Raw genomic sequence first — 22005 nt, 5'->3', positions numbered from 1 at the left:
AAATATATGTTTTGAGTTCTCGGGTTAGAGGTTGTTGTGAAAATTTTGTCATTCATGTCGAGATTGGCATGCGGGATAAGATAGTTTGTATCAATCTAATACCTTTAGTGAAACTACCTCCACGACCCGAACCCGAGATTCCTTACTCTAAAAGTTCTTGTTTTCTAAAAGGTTCGTGTGACCATCTGTTTTTCATTTATTTAATTAAGAAAAGGTGGGAGATTGTTTCTGTGTATTTGTATAAATTGGATATGGCGAGTAAGTTGTGGGAAAAAATGGAAGACCTCAAAGACGCTATGTTTATCGTTGATCTATTTGATAATAACTATGTGAATTGCAGTCCTGCAATTCCCTGTGAGTTAAAGGGTTATATACACATTCTTGACCAGATGAACAAAATTATAAATTCGTACAATGTTCGAAGTAGAACTACCACCATCTTTCATATGCCACAGACAGGTCTATCACCTACAAACTATGCACTTTGGTCCATGCCTGAATGCAGGTATTGCTTTTCATTAATTTGTACCTCCTTCTCTAACATGTTTCATATGTAGCAAAATAAAAAAAATAAAAAAAAATTGTATCATGTCATAATTTCTGCAGGTTACAGGGTGATTATGGAGAAATGAAGTGCAGTGTTAAATCTAAACAAGAAGAGGACAATGAATATGATATGGTAGTCAATGATGAGCTCTTATTTAGATTTCCATTTCATATCTTGGAGTTGATTTTGAAGTTTTGTGATGATGTCGACTACCTAAATTTTCTTGCAACATGCAAACAGTTTGCAATGCTACTACCTGTCATTCGATGGAGCAACATAACAGAAATACCGAGATTACAGACATATTCCTTAGTATCACCATGGTCCATGGTTTTAGACACTGATCGGGGCATTATAACTAATACAGATCCGATGTTGGGTAACAAGTACTTCCTACAAAGATCACAAGAACTTGTTGGTGATCTTCAAATTCATTGTTCGAAAAATGGTTGGTTGTTGATGTCTAAAAACACATTAGAGTTAATGTTCTTTAACCCCTTCACAAGTGATATACGTAAGCTTCCGCATCTAGACAATCATGTAATAGACAAATGTTGTTTTTCTGCTGCCCCTACTTCCTCTGATTGTATGGTTGTTGTAATCAAAACGATAGGTCGATTGAATATTTACATTCATCTTGTTAGTCGAGAACAATCATGGCGTAGACTGAGTTCTAACGATTTTTATTCAAGTTTGCTTTGTTTTCCAACTTTCTATGGCCTAGATATTTATACTTTGATTCGTGGAAGACTTTTTGTTTTCAGACACACAGAAGAAGATGATTATTTATGGCGGTCTGTTGAGAGGGACGTTCCATATAAGTACATTGAACATCTTACAAATTATTACCTAACAAAATCTGATCAACATCTTTTACTAGTTTTCGTAGATGTGTTTGAAAAATCGGTTGAAGTACACAAGTTGAATCAATCTACATCGAAACTTGAGAAACTAAAGAGCTTGGGAAAAGATGTGATTTATGTTAGTGAAACAACATGTTTATGCATTGAAGCTACAACACCAAAAATGGAGAACAAAATCTACTTTCATCAGTCATATTCTGAAAATAACACCATACTTTTCTATTCTCTTGAAACGGGGAGGTTTCATGCATTTGACGATGACAACATGAAAGGAAGTTGCGGGGATTTATTCATGCATAAACGACTTCTGCGCCCTCATGGGTGGATTGAACCAAGTTGTTCATAGATAAATTCATTGTATCATCATTATTAGTTAAGTTTCTTTCAAGACTCTGAATTAGCAAGTCAAAAACTCGGTCTTTTTAGCTATCTAATCTTGCGTTATAATTCAATTAGTCTTATGATTTATTCAATTATATCTGTTGGAAGCTTCGACGAGCCCAACACACCACTATAGAGGATCTAGACTATACTAGACTCACTACACCAACACTTTGACGTTGGTTAGCCTTTAATTTTATAAATCCTTAGTGCACAATGTACTTAGGCGATAGTGTCGACCATATATCTTTAGGCGGTATAACCGACCATGTATTACTTAGGCGGCAGAGCCGACCATATAATAAGAACAACAAAAGTGCACTAAGAACTTAAACACAAACTAAGGCTTGATCGGGAAACTTAACAAAAACACTTATATTAAATTACAATTACAATATTACTTACAAGCTTTATCTTCTCTACTTTCGCTAACTCACACTCTTCTTCTCTTCTTCACAACTCACTTCTTATTTCACTCTCACAACTTCACACAACACAAATGAAATCTCCTCCCATATTTATACTACTCCATGGAACATTCTAGAACCTAGATATTTCCATGGATATATAAATATCTAGATATTTCTACAACCTACAAATATCTAGATTTTTCTTTTACATTTCAATTTCTAGATTTTTCTCTCATATTCTAATATCTAGATATTTTCTTATACATATTAATATCTAGATATTTTACCCATATACATTTACTAATTTCATATTATTCTAAATTTGCATTGTATTTTAACACTCCCCCTCAATGCAAATTTTCTTCCAACGATGTCTTGCAGACCATTCCAAGTGCTTCTCTGAATTTTGTAAACTTCGGTTTACTTAGGCTCTTGGTGAATATATCTGCTACCTGTTCATCTGTCTTTGTTGGCACCATCTTGATCTCCCCTTCAAGGACCTTCTCGCGAACATAGTGATAGTGTACTTCTATATGTTTTGTTCTTGCGTGAAAGACTGGATTCTCTGCTAGACATATAGCTGATAGGTTATCGCAGAAAAGCTCTACTTGATAGTCTGTTGATTGATGAAGATCTTCCATTAGTTTTTTCAACCATGTAATTTCTTGTGTTGCTGACGATGCCGATCGATATTCTGCTTCAGTGCTTGACAAGGACACTGTTGGTTGTCTCTTGCTGCACCATGATATTACTCCTGATCCAAGACTAAACATGTATCCAGTTGTTGACCGTCGTGTATCATAGTCTCCAGCGTAATCGGCGTCACAATATCCAGTCACGTGACATTCTTTTGTTTTCTTGTACAAAATGCCAAAGTTAATAGTGCCTTTAACATACCTTAAGATGCGTCGTACAACATCAAGGTGAGGCTTCTTCGAATTGCTCATGTATCGACTAACCACTCCAACTGCATAAGATATGTCTGGCCGGCTTAGTGTGAGATAAATAAGACTTCCGACCATCTTTCGATACATGGTAACATCTTGAAGACTTTTTCCTTCATCTGCTCGTAGTTTTGTATTCGGATCCATCGGAGTTGAGATAGGTTTGCAATTAAGCATTCCGTACTTTTGTAAAAGATCTCGCGCATATTTATGTTGTCCCAAAAACAATCCTTCTCTTTTCTGCTCTATTTCGAGTCCAAGAAAATGTTTGAGTTCTCCAAGCTCCTTCATATGAAATCTGATAGACAGATTCTCTCTTGTTCTTTGAATCTCCTCATAGTGATCTCCCGTGATGATTAAGTCATCCACATATACTAGCACTATGGCTAGTTTTCCTTGATCTTGTTTCACAAATAAACTAGAATCTGAAGGAGCAACTGTGAAACCACTTTTTACTAAAAACTCGCCAATCTTCCCGTACCAAGCTCTTGGAGCCTGCTTCAAGCCGTATAGTGCTTTCTTTAATTTGCAGACATGGTCAGGATGGGACTTGTTCTCAAAGCCTCTTGGTTGCTCCATATAAATTTCTTTGTCAAGTTCTCCATGTAAGAAAGCGTTCTTGACATCCATCTGCCACAGCTTCCAAGATTTGCTAGCGGCTAAAGCTAGTAGAGCTCGAATTGTTGTGATCTTCGCCACTGGACTAAACGTTTCTTCATAATCTAGCCCATATTGTTGAGAAAAACCTCTAGCAACAAGTCGAGCTTTATACCTTTCAATGGAGCCATCTGATCGAGTCTTCACCTTGTAAACCCATTTACAAGATATTGGTTTTACATCTTTTGGCTTTGGAACTAAACTCCATGTCTGGTTTTCTTTTAGTGCATTAATTTCTTCTTCCATCGCTTTATGCCATTCTTGACTTTGTGCTACTTCTTCATAAGTGGAAGGCTCAATATGTATTAATTCATCCACATGAGCAGCATTGGCATACCTCGGATTAGGTTGCCTCGGCCTTGTTGATCTCCGTAATTCTTGCACATGCTCCTCGGCATCCATTTGGCTTGGACGAACCTCTTCGAATGTAGATTGATGTACCCCTATTTTCCATGGACTCGTTTCCTTAGAGTACGATCCATCTCCTTCTTTAATTGGATACGATATGTGCTCTTTATGTTCTTCTTTCTCTTCTGGAACTTCTTCTAATCCATGAGATTCTGGAATCTCTATCTTTTGAGGTGACCACCATGAAGAAGCTTCATCAAATACCACATTTCTTGAAGTATGACACTTCCCAGTATTTGGATCACAACATCTCCATCCTTTTCTTGATTCATCATAACCGACAAAAATGCACCGAATTGCCTTCTTATCAAATTTGCTTCGTAGATGATCTGGTACGAAGACGTAGCATACACATCCAAAAACCTTGAGATGGTTGATGGTTGGCTTGATCTTCCATAATCTTTCATATGGTGAAATATATCCCAACTTTGTTTGTGGGAGTCTGTTAATCACGTATGAAGCCGTCCTCATGCATTCGGCCCAAAATTTTCCTGGTACATTCTTACCATGAAGCATACTTCGACAGGTTTCAGCAAGATGACGATTCTTACGTTCTGCCACTCCATTCTGTTGTGGAGTATTAGGGCAAGTTAATTGCCTTCTGATCTTGTGCTTCTTAAGATAGATATTGAACTCAGTTGATAAATATTCTCCTCCATTATCTGTGCGTAAGCATCGAATCTTAGTATTGAGCTCACTTTCTACCTTGTTCTTGAACTCTTTAAACTTCAGAAAAGTCTCCGACTTCTCCTTCATGAAATAAACCCACACATATCTTGAGAAGTCATCAATGAATGTCACCATATATTTCATACCTCCAAGTGATGTTTGTTTCACTGGGCCGAAAACATCTGAGTGTATGAGCTCTAGTGGTGTCTTGGACTGATGCGCTGACTCCTTGAATGGCAATTGGTGAGCTTTGCCAAATTGACATCCAGCACATATTGTATCTGTTCGAATATCAATTTGAGGAAGCCCATTTACTATGCGTTTTACCATCATCTCCTTTTACTTGTTGTAGCCCACATGCCCAAGACGTTCATGCCAAAGATCAGCCGTCTCATTTTTTCGAGTCTTATCCACATAAGCTGTTTCACCAGATAATACATAGACCGATTCTATTCTTCTTCCATGCATAACTGGATTGCCAACCACCTTTACTCTCTTGAATACGGACACATCTTCTGGTCCAAAGAGCACATAGTTCCCTTCTGCTGTCAATTGTGGTACTGACAGTAAATTCTTCTTTAGGCCAGGGACAAGATACACCTTCTCGAGTTGGAGCTTATGAGAGTCGCCTTCATTTGGAATTATTGTCTTTCCAATGTGAGAAATAGACAACCTTGAATTGTCGACTGTCAACACGACTCTCTTTCCTTTGTAATCCTCCATTTCTTGCAGCTTCGTCTCATCATTGGCCATATGATTTGAGCACCCAGAATCAATGATCCAATCATCTTTGTCGTTTATTTTTGACTTTAAGGTTGCTGCAAGAGCTTGATCATCCATGTCAGCTTCAACGGAGAGTCCTGCTTCTGCATCCCATGTTTCCTCATTAATGGTTGCTTCGAATGTGACCTCTTTCTTCTCATCTCTTGCGGCGGCCACATTTTCTTCGAAAGTTCGCCTTCTGGGGAATCTACATTCTCGAGCAAAATGACCCTTCTTGCCACAATTGAAGCATTCACCATTCTTTCTCTTATCATTTTCCCCGTATTGTTGGCGATGATCTCTTCTTCCTTGTTGAGCTTCCCCTGAAGCGTTGCCTTTTGATTTTGGGTGACCCTTCCACCCATATGTCTTACTTTCTTTCATCGCCTCTTGTCTTCGAGATGTTGCTTTCTTTTTATTGGTGAAGAGTGCATCTTCTTCGTCTTTTACGGTTACTTCTTTCATCTGCTTGGCTAATGCCTCTTGATTTGCCAATAGATTCTCCAGCTCTATTAATGATGGTTGAGTAGGCCATCCTCTCACAGCGGCTATAAATCCATTATACTCGGATCTTAAGCCGTGGATGATAATTCTCTTCATCCTTGCATCACTCACTTTCTCTTCAGGAGCAAGTTGAGATATCTCACAGCAAATTGATTTCACCTTGGTGAAATACTGAGAAATAGACAGACTTCCTTGTGAGATACCCGCGAGCTCATTTTCCAAGAGCTGGAGGCGTGCTTCATTCTTCTTTGAAAATAATTTTTCAAAAGTTTCCCAAGCTGCCTTTGGTGTTTTCTCGTCACGGATGTGCTCCAATAGATCCTCCTCGATTGTAGTCTTCAATATAAATAAAGCCTTCCCGGCCTTGATGTTCCATTTTCTCAAGGCTTCAGCATTTTCTTTCGGTGGAGGCGTTGTGTCACTGCCAGCAACTATTTCCCATAAATCCTGTCCTTGTAGGTAGGATTCTATGCAAGTCCGCCAATAACCATAGTTGTGGTTATTGAGACTCTTGATTCCACTGCTCGTACTTGCAAGATCTGCCATCATGACGTCCAACGTCCAATAAGCTTGGTCCCTGACCGATGAGCTTTCACAGTTCCTAACTGTGCTCCGACAGAATCTTCCTTAGAGCCTTGGTGAAAACAAGCCGTTGTAAACGTCCAACGTTTACCAATTTCCTCCACTAGAAATGGTCCCAAACGACCCGCTCTGATACCAATTGTTGGAAGCTTCGACGAGCCCAACACACCACTATAGAGGATCTAGACTATACTAGACTCACTACACCAACACTTTGACGTTGGTTAGCCTTTAATTTTATAAATCCTTAGTGCACAATGTACTTAGGCGACAGTGTCGACCATATATCTTTAGGCGGTATAACCGACCATGTATTACTTAGGCGGCTGAGCCGACCATATAATAAGAACAACAAAAGTGCACTAAGAACTTAAACACAAACTAAGGCTTGATCGGGAAACTTAACAAAAACACTTATATTAAATTACAATTACAATATTACTTACAAGCTTTATCTTCTCTACTTTTGCTAACTCACACTCTTCTTCTCTTCTTCACAACTCACTTCTTATTTCACTCTCACAACTTCACACAACACAAATGAAATCTCCTCCCATATTTATACTACTCCATGGAACATTCTAGAACCTAGATATTTCCATGGATATATAAATATCTAGATATTTCTACAACCTACAAATATCTAGATTTTTCTTTTACATTTCAATTTCTAGATTTTTCTCTCATATTCTAATATCTAGATATTTTCTTATACATATTAATATATAGATATTTTACCCATATACATTTACTAATTCCATATTATTCTAAATTTGCATTGTATTTTAACAATATCATAGTTTTTAATCAATTGTATGCTTACAGCAGGCTCATTACAAACCTAAAAAATGAGCCAACAGGTATCCAGCTATCTAAAATAGTTAGTGTTGGTTCTAAATATTGTATTTGCTTTGCATCACAAATTTCTATTTAGTTAATGCCGCTTGTTAGTTAACTTCAAGATCCCATAACAACACATGTGTGTCCTGCACATATGTAATTTATAAGATGAAACAAACTACAACACAGTTTTTTGGTTGTGACTCCTACAATATAAATTATTCAAATCATGCTTTTAGATCAAATCGTGTAGCTTATCTGGCCAACTGAATCAAATCGATACTCGGTACCTTCACCAGTGCCATTTATATTCGGGGCAGACCATGACTTCACCAAAGTTCAATGTAATTTCATAAGAGTTGTCGATAAAGGAACTTTGTATAAAACTGGTTTAGATTAAATAAGGTCAACTCAAGTCAGGTAATAAAAATTATGTATATGTGTTTACTATTCTCTAAAATAATCAGTGTGCCATAAGTGACTTTGCAAACTATATTATTTAAGCTATAATCTAGATTTAAAATTGAAAGATTTAGCCATTTAAGGGGATTTTAAAAGTTGTGATGTGGTTCAACGGTTGGTGGCATGTCTCCTTTATGAGAGGTCAGGAGTTCGACCCCCGTTGGCTACATATTAAAAACACAATTTCATCACTGCCATGAATTTTCTCTTAAAAGAAGATAGACATAATATTATTGCTTGATGATTTGATAGTGCATACATGCCATTATATAAAGCCTAAACAATACTAAAGCCCTAAATATAAGTGGGCTAAACCCATTACAATATATAAGACATGGGCTAATATAATCTATATGCTAACATCCCCCCGCAGTTTGAGTGGGAGTGCGGCGGATACTCAAACTGGAACGAAACTCGTTAAACAGAGCATACGGGAGGCCTTTGGTAAAGATGTCTGCAAACTGATATCTCGACGGAACGTGCAATACCCAAACTTGTCCCTGGGCGGCTAAGTAGCGAACAAAATGTATATCAATCTCTATGTGTTTGGTTCACTGGTGTTGAACCGGATTAGTGGAGAGATAGACGGAGATGACATTATCACAGTAAACCAAAGTAGCCGAGGTGAGCGGGCAGTGAAGCTCACGTAGTAGATTACGAATCCAACATGTTTCGGCAACAGCATTAGCAACTCCGCGATATTCCGCTTTGCCACTGGATCGGGATGGCGTGAGCTGCCGCTTGGAAGACCAGGAAAGAAGATTGCTGCCGAGAAAAACACAATAACCAGACGTGGAGCGTCTGGTGGTCGGGCAACCAGCCCAATATGCATCAGAATATGCAACTAAAGTGGTAGGAGATGACGCATAGAGTTGCAGGCCAAGATCGGTAGTTCCCTGAATATAACGAAGTATCTGTTTGAGAGCGTGTAAATGTTGCTCTCGAGGATCATGCATAAAAAGACAAATCTGCTGAACTGCATATGTAACGACCCTGGATTTTTCCAACGTTTAATTATTAATAATTTATTATTAATGCTTGTGTTTTAATAAACGTGTTCTTATAAGTATTACTTGTTCCCGTATTTAACTTTTCATGGCCCGACTTGTCTTTGTGACACACGTACTTTACACGAATAATATTTCGAAACGTTCATGATTAATTATTATTAATCATTTTTAATTAACTAATGTTAGTAGTTAACTACTTGGGCTTTATTTAATTAATTGTTACATACTTGGACTTGGGCCTTTATTAATGTACATGGACTTAGAAGCTCACCCTACTTTCTTGATGGACTAGTTAGCCCATTATTATGCAAGTATTTCATTAAGATAAAGTTTGATTAATTAAGATTTAGTTGGAGACTTGTTACATGTATACTTACACCACATTCCCATACCATTTAACTTTAATACCACTTCAAGCTCACACCATTCTCCCATGCATGAAAGTAGATTTAGACCCTTCCTCTTTGAGCTCCAAAAACCGTCCACCATATTGTGTGTGGGGGAGTTCCATTTTCAAAATTTTGTTACTTATTTACTAGCCTTTCACTTCACTTTTCACACACACACACACAAAATACTTACACTTTTCTCTCATTTTTCTCTCTAACTTGTAAGTAACAAAGCTTTAATTCCTCTTCTTTTTCCTTTAACAAAACCGCCACCATCATCATTAATTTACTTGTTCTTGTTTGTTGTTTACTTACTTGTTGTTTATTGTTGTTAAAGATCAAGTTCTCTAACTTGTATCTACATGTAATCTTGGCTACTTCCATCTTTTGTTTGTAAAGAACCAAGAACAAGAATCTAAACTTTCTAGTTTATGGTTCTACACTTAAATGTCTTAAAGATTTAAAGTTCATAAGTTTCATTATCATACATGTGTTCATGTTTGTAAACTTAAGGTTTACTTTCTTAAAGATCAAAGCCTTGGCTTGAATCTTCCAAAGTATGAACAGCCATGAACTTATTACTTGTAGATTTAACTTATTTCTTCCTTTGTACATGTTTTAAATTAGTGATTCTTGTTTTGTTGGTCAAGTTTTACTAGTTAATCTTGATCTCATTTTTCTTGAACTAAAGTTAACTTTATAAGTTCAAGAACATGAAAGTATAACTTTCTAGTTATAACTTCATATACTTATGTTGGATCTAAGTTTATATAACTTATGGTCTTCTAATTTTGTTGTAAATAAGAGCTTACAAGCTTACATACATTTTTCAAGTTGAAAATCTAAGTTTCATAACTTATGGTTTCATTAAAGTGAAGATCCAAGTTCTATAACTTAGGATCTAACTTAAGAACACTAGATATGGACTTTCTAGTCTAGGATCATTAAGATCTAGCTAAGATCTAAGTTCTACAACTTAAGATCTTGTTTATTTAGTTTACTTTCAAGTTTGTAGCTTAATATTACTTTTATAACTCATGTATGTGTCGGATCTAATATCTTGATGTAACTTTGGTTCATCAAACTACATACAACTCTTAAGTGAGTTGTGCTACATATCTTAGACTTACACTAGTGTTATGATAGTCAAATCTTGGTTAAGTTGACGCAAACCCATCAACGAGTGGTACACTTGAGGCTATACGCATCAAGGATGAGAACCGTGATGCGCATCAAGCACCAAGAACCCATCGGAACACCTTTAGCTACTGTTTCTAGAACTTATAAGACTACCTGGGCTACTGGAAAGCTGATTTTTAGTTAGTTTGGTTCAATTATATGATTTTCCGTTTAGACCTCGTCTTAATCCGAGTTACAGTTTAGGATCTATGGCCTCCCGAAAGTCACTACACCCTATTAACGCTGTGCTGAAATTTCTGACCTACTCGCACTTAAACCGTCACCACGGTCAAACGAAGACGAGTTTGGCACATATTTTTGGAAATTGGTCAGCCTCTAGGGGACTTATATATGGAGCCATGGCCACTGGTCTCACCTCATTTCAGTTTGTATAGAGGTCGTGGCTACTGAAAGAAGTCAGCCTTTATTTCAAACCCTAGTCTTGACTTAAAACTTACTTTACACTTTTTGTTTAATGATGAATGATGATGGTAATTAAGACCTAATTTACATACATTTAAACCTTTGGGAACGATTTACTGAATTAGTAACTTTTGGCTTAGGTTGTGGACCTTCCGGACCAACCACTTGCTTACTATTCCCGTGTATCGACTTTTACTACTTTCCACTATGAGTTATAGCATCCCTTTTTACTTTAACTATTTTGGGAATTGAGAATACATGCACATTTTACGTTTTACATACTAGACACGAGTACTTAAACTTTATTTATGTGTGGGTTATACAACGGCATAAATTTTCCCCTTAGCTCGGTAATGTTTAGTCATTGGTCTTTGAACCGGTGAATGCGAATCTTAGATATGGATCCATAGGGTTTGACATCCCCACTCAGGCTAGTAGCGCTAGCATTTAACGGGTGTTTAATACTTCGTAAACTTACGCACTCGCCAAGTGTACTTTTAGGGGGTGTTATAAACGTTAAGTTAGTTACCAAGTGCCCACGGTTAAACATATACTTTATCATACTGTTTTGAAACGCTGTTTGAAGCACTGAAATCTTATGGCCTACCTTACATTACTGTTATACTTAAAATATAGCTCACCAACCTTTGTGTTGACGTTTTTAAGCATGTTTTTCTCAGGTGCTTAAGGTTTGCTTGCTTCCGCTGTAGTTGCCATGCTTTGTAGACTCCCGCTGCGCTTATTAGATATGTCACCGCATGAAACATTTAATTTGCATTCAAACAATGTTATTTTTGAAACAATGTATTTGTAACGACCTATGGGTCATGTACTATTATCTTTGCTTGCTATTCGTAGAAGTATACTTTCGGATGCTAAACATTTGACGTTGGTTAAAACGTCACCTTTTATCATGAATGCAAACTTATTTTGAAACCGCATATAGTATTTGACCTTGTAATGATCCTGTTTTTGATGATTCGTACACGATGGTTTTGTACGGGGCATCACATTTGGTATCAGAGCGTTGGTTGTAGGGAATTAGGTTGCATTAGTGAGTTAAGACCCGACCGAGTAGGATTCACTACTAGGACTAATCTACAACTTGCTAGTTTACCTGTTTCTGCGAAACTTGCTGCATGCTGCTGCTTACTTTTACTGCTATATGCCGTATACTGTTACCTGCTTTCACTACTGCATGCTATTACCTGCTTTCGATTGCATGATACTTGTCGTTATTGCCATGCTACTTACTGCTATAGATGATCTAGACTGTCGTAGTTACTTTGCCTAATACGTGCTTGCTATATGACTTACTGACATGGAAAAAGTTATTTTTCCTTGTTCAGATGTCGGATGTCCCGCCTGTTATCATTTTGGAGAGTGACTCAGACTCATCCTCCACCTCGCCTGCCATTGTTGTCGATTCTCAGATCCCGTCGTCGACACCCTCCAGTGACTCTGGCACTTCATCCTCTGGAGCCAGTAGCCATGCACCCGACCCAGTGATCACCTATGATGGAGCTGACGACCTACAGGAGATTCCAGCTCCACTTGTCCCAGGACCCTCGGAGCCACAGCACCATTCCGGTGGTGCTGTGATTCCCGTGGAACTTGGGGAAGGTCCGTTCCATAATGAGCATAACCATTGGTGCCGACGCCTTCCTGATGGACGTCTCGTGCCGATCCCGCCTTTAAGATACCGACTGATGATAGCCGACCGAGTAGAGCCACCCGTGCAGCCACCCCCAGATGATTCCGATGACTCATCACCCGACGACTCATCCTCTGATGACTCCAGTGACGAGGATTTCTACGAGGATCCCGAGGAAGCACTCGTGCAGCCACCCTCTACCCCGTCGAATAAGCAGTATCATTTCAACGGTACTGTTATTCCTAAGGATAACGGAGGGAGATCGTCCGTTAACACACATGGAATGAGGACTAGAGTTACTGCCCGTAAGCGGCTTGTGCCGTATTCTGCTGATCCCTTCATCCGTAAGCCTTACCGCTATACGCCATCTACTTTTGGAGCCAGACCATCTGCACCACCGGTACCGACTGCACCGCCTGCCCCACCATCTCCCTCTGTCGAGGAACTGACGAGGGAAGTGGAGATCCTCCATGCTCGGGTCACTGAGCTCGAGGACCAGATGTCCCACATAATGGACATCCTTCACCCACCGTCACCATAGGGCTTTTGTATTAGATTTCTTTATGTAATCCCATTTGTAGTTTCATGTTTCACTCATGTATTGTACGAATCTTATGTGAATGTATGTAACTTTTATCAATGAATGGAACTTTGTGTTGTTTAGTTTTCGTACGGTGTTCTATTTACATTATTGTATGATGATTCTGTGGTATTTGTACCTAGTTGCATTACTTAATAAACATGTGATGTGTTGACTCCATGTTGGTTACCATATACTGTATTATTATTTATTGAATACTCGATTTTGACTTGAGTCAAAATTTTTGTTTAGAACATCAATGGCCAACGGAAGATCAACGCCCACAGCAGCACAGATCGAAGAAATGATCACTGAACGAGTAGCCGCAGCTTTAGCGAAAATGAACCCCCAAGCCCCACCAGTTAACCAGCCCATTCGTAATGGGTGTACTTATAATGAATTCCAAAGCTGCAAGCCCCACAACTTTAGTAGTACTGAGGGGCCAGTTGGTCTCACTAGGTGGTTTGAGAAATTAGAATCTGTGTTACGTGTAAGCAACTGCTCAGAGACGAACAAAACCAAGTATGCCTCATGTACGCTGTTGGACGGCGCACTAACCTGGTGGAACACACTTACTCAAGCCAAGGGTATTGATAAGGCGTATGCTACGCCGTGGGAAGAATTCAAGGCGGTCATGATTGAAGAGTACTGTCCCCTAACAGAGATCCAGAAAATGGAAACTGAGTTTTGGCAGTTGAAGGTTGTGGGAAACGATCTTGATGGTTACAACCGTAGGTATCTGGAATTAGCTCTAATGTGTCCCACGATGGTTACCCCGGAGTTTAAGCAAATGGAAATGTACTTGTGGGGACTTCCTAAGACCATTAAGGGAAATGTCACCTCTTCTAAGCCAGCTGATGTCCCGGAAGCAATGCGCATGGCGCACACCTTAATGAACCAAATTATCATCGATGAACCGAAAAAGGTAAAATCCGAATCGGGGGTTAGCAGTGAGAAGCGTAAGTGGGACAACAACAAGGGGAGAGCCTATGATTAAACCCCCGCTAAGAGGCACAACGATGGGAGGAACCCCAATCCGAACACTAACTCGAACCCCAACTATAAGGCTAGTCTGCCACAGTGCAAGAGGTGCTACAAGCACCATACCGGGTACTGTAATGTTGTCTGTGAAAAGTGCAAAAGGACCGGACATATTGGCAAGGACTGCAAGATCACCACCATGACTGGGAAGCCGAACCCCACGGGACCGAGAAAGTGCTATGAATGCGGACAGACGGGCCACTTCAGAAATGAGTGTCCCAATAAGTGAAAGGACGGCGGACCACCGCGTGGAAGAGCATTAAATGTAAACGCAAGGGATGCCCGTGAGAACCCTGACTTGGTGACAGGTATGTTCACTATCAACAATCTATTAACTTCTGTTCTGTTTGATGCTGGTGCCGATAGAAGTTATGTATGTAGACACTTTTGCTCTAAGATAAATTGGTCGTTAGTTCCTTTAAAGGAGAGTATGCTTGTAGAGGTAGCCAATGGAAAACTTGAGAAAGTTGACTAAGTTAGCTGAGGAGCTATTATCAACATAGCTGGTGTGGATTTCGAGATTGACTTGATACCCATTAAATTGGGAAGCTTTGATGTTATTGTCGGTATGGACTGGTTGACCAAGATAAGGGCTGACATTATCTGTGGAGATAAAGCTCTTCGTATACCACACGGAGACGGTGAGCCACTGATTATTTACGGAGAGAGATGTAGCTCGAAACTGAATCTCATTAGTTGCATGAAAGCGCAAAATATCATGAAGAAAGGACGTCTTACTATTTTGGCACATGTGAAAACATTAGAAACTGAGGTGAAGAGCGTGGATTATGTAAGAATTGTGAACAAATTTCCCGACGTCTTTCCAGAGGAATTTCCTGGATTACCGCCACCAAGAGTAGTAGAGTTTCAGACCAATTTAGTGCCAGGAGTTGCACCTGTAGCTCGCGCACCTTATCGACTCGCACCTTCCGAAATGCAAGAGTTGCAGAGGCAACTACAAGAACTGCTAGACCGTGGATTTATCCAACCAAGTTTCTCACCTTGGGGCGCACCTATTTTGTTTATGAAGAAGAAGGATGGATCATTCCGCATGTGTATCGACTACCGTGAACTCAACAAATTGACGATCAAGAATCGGTATCCTCTTCCCCGAATTGACAATCTTTTTGATCAACTACAAGGATTAAGCGTTTACTCTAAGATCGATTTGCGATCCGGTTATCACCAGTTGAGGGTGAAAGAGAGCAATCTGATGAAGACTGCATTCAGAACTCGTTATGGTCATTATGAGTTTTTCGTGATGCCATTCGATTTAACCAACGCACCTGCCGTATTTATGGATATCATGAATCGTGTCTGAAAGCCATACCTGGATAAGTTCGTTATCGTCTTCATAGATGATATCCTCATCTACTCCAAAAGCGAAGAAGAACATGCGCAACATCTTCGTCTAGTGTTGGAACTCTTGAGACAAGAGCAACTTTATGCAAAATTCTCCAAGTGTGAGTTTTGGTTGAAGGAAGTCCAATTTATAAGTCACGTTGTGAGTGATCAAGGTATCAAAGTAGACCCCGCAAAGATTGAAGCTATCAGCAAGTGGAAAACCCCCACTACTCCGACTCATATCTGCCAATTTTTAGGCCTCGCCGGTTACTACCAAAGATTTATTGAAGGTTTCTCTCTGATTGCGCATCCTTTGACCGCGCTGACTCACAAAGGGAAGAAGTTCATTTGGGAACCCGAACAGGAATTAGCATTTCAAACCTTGAAAAAGAAGTTAACCACCGCACCTATCTTATCAGTTCCTGAAGGCAGTGATGATTTCGTCGTTTATTGCGATGCTTCGAAAAGTGGTTTTGCTTGTGTACTGATGCAACGCACAAAGTTTATCGCTTACGCCTCCCGACAACTGAAGATTCACGAGCGAAATTACACAACGCACGATCTCGAGCTTGGAGCCATTGTCTTTGCATTAAAACTGTGGAGACACTATCTTTATGGAACTAAGAGCACTATTTTCACCGATCATAAAAGCCTCCAACACATATTCGATCAGAAGTAACTGAATATGAGACAGCGTCGATGGATCGAGACGCTGAACGACTATGATTGTGAACTTCGTTATCACCCTGGCAAGTGAAATGTCCCGTTCATATTTATTATAAATGTACCATATTAATTGATTTCGTAGCGAGGTTTTGATCTCTATATGAGACGTTTTTCAAAGACTGCATTCATTTTTAAAACAACCATAACCTTTATTTTATAGATAAAGGTTTAAAAAGCATTACGTAGATTATCAAATAAAGATAATCTAAAATATACCGTTTACACACGACCATTACATAATGGTTTACAATAAGAATATATTACATCAAAAATAAGTTTCTTGAATGCAGTTTTTACATAATATCATACAAGCATGGACTCCAAATCTTGTCCTTATTTTAGTATGCAACAGCGGAAGCTCTTAATAATCACCTGAGAATAAACATGCTTTAAACGTCAACAAAAATGTTGGTGAGTTATATGTTTAACCTATATATTTATCAATCGAAATAATAGACCACAAGATTTCATATTTCAATACATCCCATACATAGAGATAAAAATCATTCATACGGTGAACACCTGGTAACCGACATTACAAGATGCATATAGAATATCCCCACCATTCCGAGACACCCATCGGACATGATAATTTCGAAGTACTAAAGCATTCCAAATTCCAGAATGGGGCTTGTTGGGCCCGATAGATCTATCTTTAGGATTCGCGTCAATTTGGGGGTCTGTTCCCAAATTCTTAGGCTACCAAGCTAAAAAGGGGCATATTCGGCTTCGATCATTCACCCATATAAAGTAGTTTATTTACTTGTGTCTATTTCATAAAACATTTATAAATTTGCATGTATTCTCATTCCAAAATATTAGATTTTAAAAGTGGGACTATAACTCAATTTCACAGATTTTTACTTCGTCGGGAAGTAAGACTTGGCCACTGGTCGATTCACGAACCTATAACAAATATGTACATATATATCAAAGTATTTTCAAAATATATTTACAACATTTTTTATAAGTTTTAATGTTTTTAGTTTATTAAGTCAGCTGTCCTCGTTAGTATACAACTAGTTGTCCATAGTTAGATGTACAAAAAATAAATTGATATATATTATCTTGACCCAATCCACGACCCAGTGTATACACGTCTCAGGCTAGATCACAACTCAAAGTATATATATTTTTGGAATCAACCTCAACCCTGTATAGCTAACTCCAACATTACTGCATATAGAGTGTCTATGGTTGTTCCAAATAATATATATAGATGGGTCGATATGATATGTCAAAACATTTGCATACGTGTTTATGGTATCCCAAGATTACATAATATATTAGAATACATGTATAATACAATACAAGTTAGCTAGGATATGATTAATATAGAGTTGTTACCAATTTTCACGTAGCTACAACAAGCAAAAATATCCAATCTTGTTTTACCCATAACTTCTTCGTTTTAAATCCGTTTTGAGTGAATCCAATTGCTATGGTTTCATATTAAACTTAAGTTTATGAATGTATACAGAAAAATTATAAGTTTATAGTCGGAAATACAGGTTACAAGTGTAATAACCCGACTTTGTTTCGTTAACTTTTCGTTGAAAACTTAACAACCAGTACTTAAAATCTACAATTTTGTATGTTTTTTTAAATATACTATTATTAATATTGATAAGATTTTTTTTAAAAAAAAACACTAAGGTTAGTGAAAACGAGAAAAATATATTTTAAGACAACAAAAAGTATGATTATTAATTTTAATAATTATTATGTTATATAATAATTGAGTTTTGAAAAATCAAATTTATTAATTAGGATATTCTTAAACTAAACCCGAGAAAATTAGTTTAAACATTCATGTTTTCAGTATCTAATTTAAAAATATAATAAATAAGTATTTTATGAAACACACAAACCAGGTATGACGTCAAGAGTTTAAAAGGTTTCAAACAATATCGATATATATATATATATATATATATATATATATATATATATATATATATATATATATATATATATATATATATATATATATATTGGATCATATTAAGATTTAATCATATTAAGATAAAATACATTGGATCTTAGCTAAAGGATAAAAATTTAATTATAACATGTGACTATACAGTAATACCCGTGTTTATCTAATTATTATACCCGTGATATATCTATTTACCTGTGACTACACATTAATACCAGTGTATATTAATTATTACATCCGTGATATCTATTATTGAGATAGAAATATACCCTTGACATATCTATCTATTTATAACCCTAATTCATTTCATGAAACACACACATACGTACATATTCTTCCCCTCCTCAAGAACACCCACTACTATTCATCATCATCATCAATCTTTCATCCTCAAGAACACCTTCAATAATCACTTGATCATAAAATCGTTTACATATTCGGACTCCTCTCGAAGAGCTCTACACATCTATACCAACAATTTCTTGATTAGGGTAAGTTTTAAAAACTCTAATTTTTGGGTTTTCATGTTTTTGTTACATTTTAGGGTAGATATAGTGTCTAGTGCTCAAGTCCTTGTATGTATGCATGATAGTATTCGTTAATTTGATTGTTTGATGACTTTTTGATGAATCACGAATTTGTTTTGTGTGAGGTCAGAAACTTGAACTTGTTGAATGTATAATATTATGAGATAATCAGAATCCTCTTGAAAAACTAATAATTTTGGACTTTGGAATTTCGAATTTTCGTTACCGTATGCTCATGTTATGCTTAATTGAAGTTTTAACTCGTTTTTATGAATGATCACGTTTTTGATTAATATGCTACTGATATGAAAATGATATTTTCAGTTTATGAAATAATTATAAATGAAATCTGTAACAACCCAACATTGATTTACCAAAAACACGACACAAAAAAAAATTTCTGTGACTGCCCATCTGGACGGCGTCCAGAAATCGGGACGGCGTCCAGCCTTTACAACTGGGACGGCGTCCAAGGATTTGGGACGGCGTCCCAATGAACTAAAAAGTACTGATCAGTTTTTGTTTACACGCGAGCGAAAAACTCGCTCCCCGACACTTTTCAACGAAACCATTTTCACAATATGACATATTAAGTAAAACTAAGATATTGCCACCATAAAAACAAGTTTTACAACCCCGGGCTCACAATGACCCGTTTTACAAATAAAGTAGCAGTTTCGACCCATTTATCTCTTTAGACGGATTAGAACTCTACAACCCAACCCGATACCAAGAGCATAATCCCGGGGACTACCAAAACCCCCATCCGCGTCCAATTATCTGAAAGCTACCCCATCAAGCCCAACCGCTCCTGCACGTCTAGTCTAACAACTAGCTAGCATCAATAACACAATACCTGTAAAAAGGTAAACAACGAGAGGGGTAAGCCGAGGCTTAGTGAATGCAATAATTATACACATACATATATAATATACCTACTTGCAAACACTTACTCACATACCGCATACATGCTAGCAATACAATTAGCTTATCATCACAATTACAAGCTATAACCTCCAATAATCAAGCTAGCATAACAAAAGCATATATAATATGAACAAATATAATATGCTTACGCTACAACACAAATAACCATGGTTAACCAATAGTACAAGGGAACGACGCTCCCGAAAACGCCATCGGTGTTCACAACATCCTTTAGGGCACTTAACACCTCGCACCACTAACCCCTAGGGTGGCACCTTAACACCTCGGCACATCACCCCGAGTGGCATCTTAACACCTCGATGCAACACTCATTATTTTACGGAGTGGTGTCTTAACACCTCGACACTACACTCCTAGGTGGCATCTTAACACCTCGATGCTACACCCGAGTGGCATCTTAACACCTCGATGCTACACTCTTCACGTGAAACATGGTGTCTTAGCACCTCGACACTACACATTTCACGCTACAACAAATAGATACATTATATACCTACACATATAATTATTCCACTCACCTTATCACGTCAGTGGTGATTTAGCACTTCCGTATGCTTCGAGCAAGGTACCTAATACATAAGTACACATTCAATACACAACTTGTGGAATTAACCACAATACTCACTCACACCCAAAACCGCCCATAAAATGGCCAAGACTCATCTTTAATTACTAAAACTAGTGATGTAAGTCTACTAACACCAATCAGCACAAACTTAGGGTGTTTCATACCCATTTCACCCAATTAGGTCAAACTTAACTCATTTGACCCATTTCAACACTTATACATACCATTTTAGCCAAACATGACCCATTTACAATTCTTCCATCATTTACAAGTGTATTAATGACTAATCAACACAATTTAACACTTACAACTTCAATTCACATGGCCAAACCCTAGATCATAGCTATTAGGGTTTTCCTTATCTCAACATAACCCAAATTCACCCATTTTACCCCAAAATGGGTCTTACAAGTTCCAACACTCCTAAAATCACTAATACTAGTGATTATACCCCACTTACAAACCTTAAGCATGCTTAAATCATTAACCAACCTAAAACCCGCAAAATATCAAAATAGTGGGTTTCCATAAACCCTCTTCATCATCTAAAAGGGTTTTACAAATAACAAGCTCAAACCCTAAATGTACACAAGAATCTTAACAATGAAATTCGGAGTTGAGACTTACCAATACTACCAAAATGTAGCCGTGAATGAAAGGAACAACTTTAACTCTCGAGCTTTGACCCGAAACGCTCATCTTCTTCACCAAACCAATCTTTCTCACTCTAAATTAACCCTCTCTCTCTAAAATAAGATGAGAGTGTTTTGTGTGGGTGAGAATGAGCTCCAAATGGAGTTCTAGATCATTTTTGATGATCCCAAACCGACCCCAAGTGAAAAGACCCAAATACCCCTTTTAATTTGAGTAAAATAGAGTTGCTGGCCCGTCAGGCCTTCTGGACGGCATCCAAAAAGCTTGGACGGCGTCCTAACTTTCATTTTTGGATGGCGTCCCAAAGTCTGGAAGGAGTCCCAATGAACTGAGTCTGAAACTAAACTTGTTTTGGTCGTAACTTTCAAACCGTAACTCCGTTTTTGACGAATCAAATATCGTTGGAAACGTAATGAGATTTACTATCCAATGGTAAGGTTTTAGAACATCAACTCTAACTTTATTTGGGATCCAAATATACACTTACATGCCTCGTATTTCGAATGTCGTTCGAAATAACTCGTAACTGAAAACGGGTGTTACAACTCTTCCCCACTTAAACTGGATCACGTCCTCGTGATCCGCACCTATAATAGAAGTTAAGCAGTTCTCCCTCGAACATCTCCGCTTCCAATGTGGAGTCACACAAGTAGTACTTGCATCCGCACTCTCGCTTCGTGCACTAATGCATCATAATACAACAATATTGGGTAATCAACCCACGAGTCGAAACAACCGTAACCGTTGCTCCTACGCCGAGTATCCAAACTCATACCATACACTTCACAATCGTCCTAAGAGTAGAACAATTTGCCGACAAACATCGTCGTCACGTCTCACGATCTTACGAAACACAACCAAGCCCGACATCCATAACATCTTCTACAAATCCGAAGATCTAACCACGCGCTAATAATCACTAGCGTGCACTACCGCAACAAACGATAACTCATACACTCAACGTCCAGAGTTTCCATATAGGAAAATACGAAAA

At 38.1% G+C, this 22005-nt stretch overlaps 1 protein-coding gene across 1 annotated transcript; it reads right to left on the bottom strand.

Annotated features, from left to right (window-relative positions):
• Positions 1-8580: 8580 nt before the first annotated feature.
• Positions 8581-8985, bottom strand: LOC139842085 (uncharacterized mitochondrial protein AtMg00810-like). Its single transcript, XM_071832262.1, has one exon. The coding sequence runs from the start codon at positions 8983-8985 to the stop codon at positions 8581-8583; it is 405 nt and encodes a 134-aa protein (XP_071688363.1).
• Between the last annotated feature and the right edge of the window lie 13020 nt (positions 8986-22005).

The sequence above is a fragment of the Rutidosis leptorrhynchoides genome, chromosome 4 (assembly GCF_046630445.1).
Source record: "Rutidosis leptorrhynchoides isolate AG116_Rl617_1_P2 chromosome 4, CSIRO_AGI_Rlap_v1, whole genome shotgun sequence".
NCBI lineage: Eukaryota > Viridiplantae > Streptophyta > Magnoliopsida > Asterales > Asteraceae > Rutidosis > Rutidosis leptorrhynchoides.
The sequence above is the reverse complement of the archived record's forward strand: the minus strand, read 5'-3'. Positions and strand labels throughout refer to the sequence as shown.

Coding starts and splice junctions, on each gene's coding strand:
- LOC139842085 (XM_071832262.1), bottom strand. CDS start 8,985: ATGCATGATCCTCGAGAGCAACATTTACACGCTCTCAAACAGATACTT.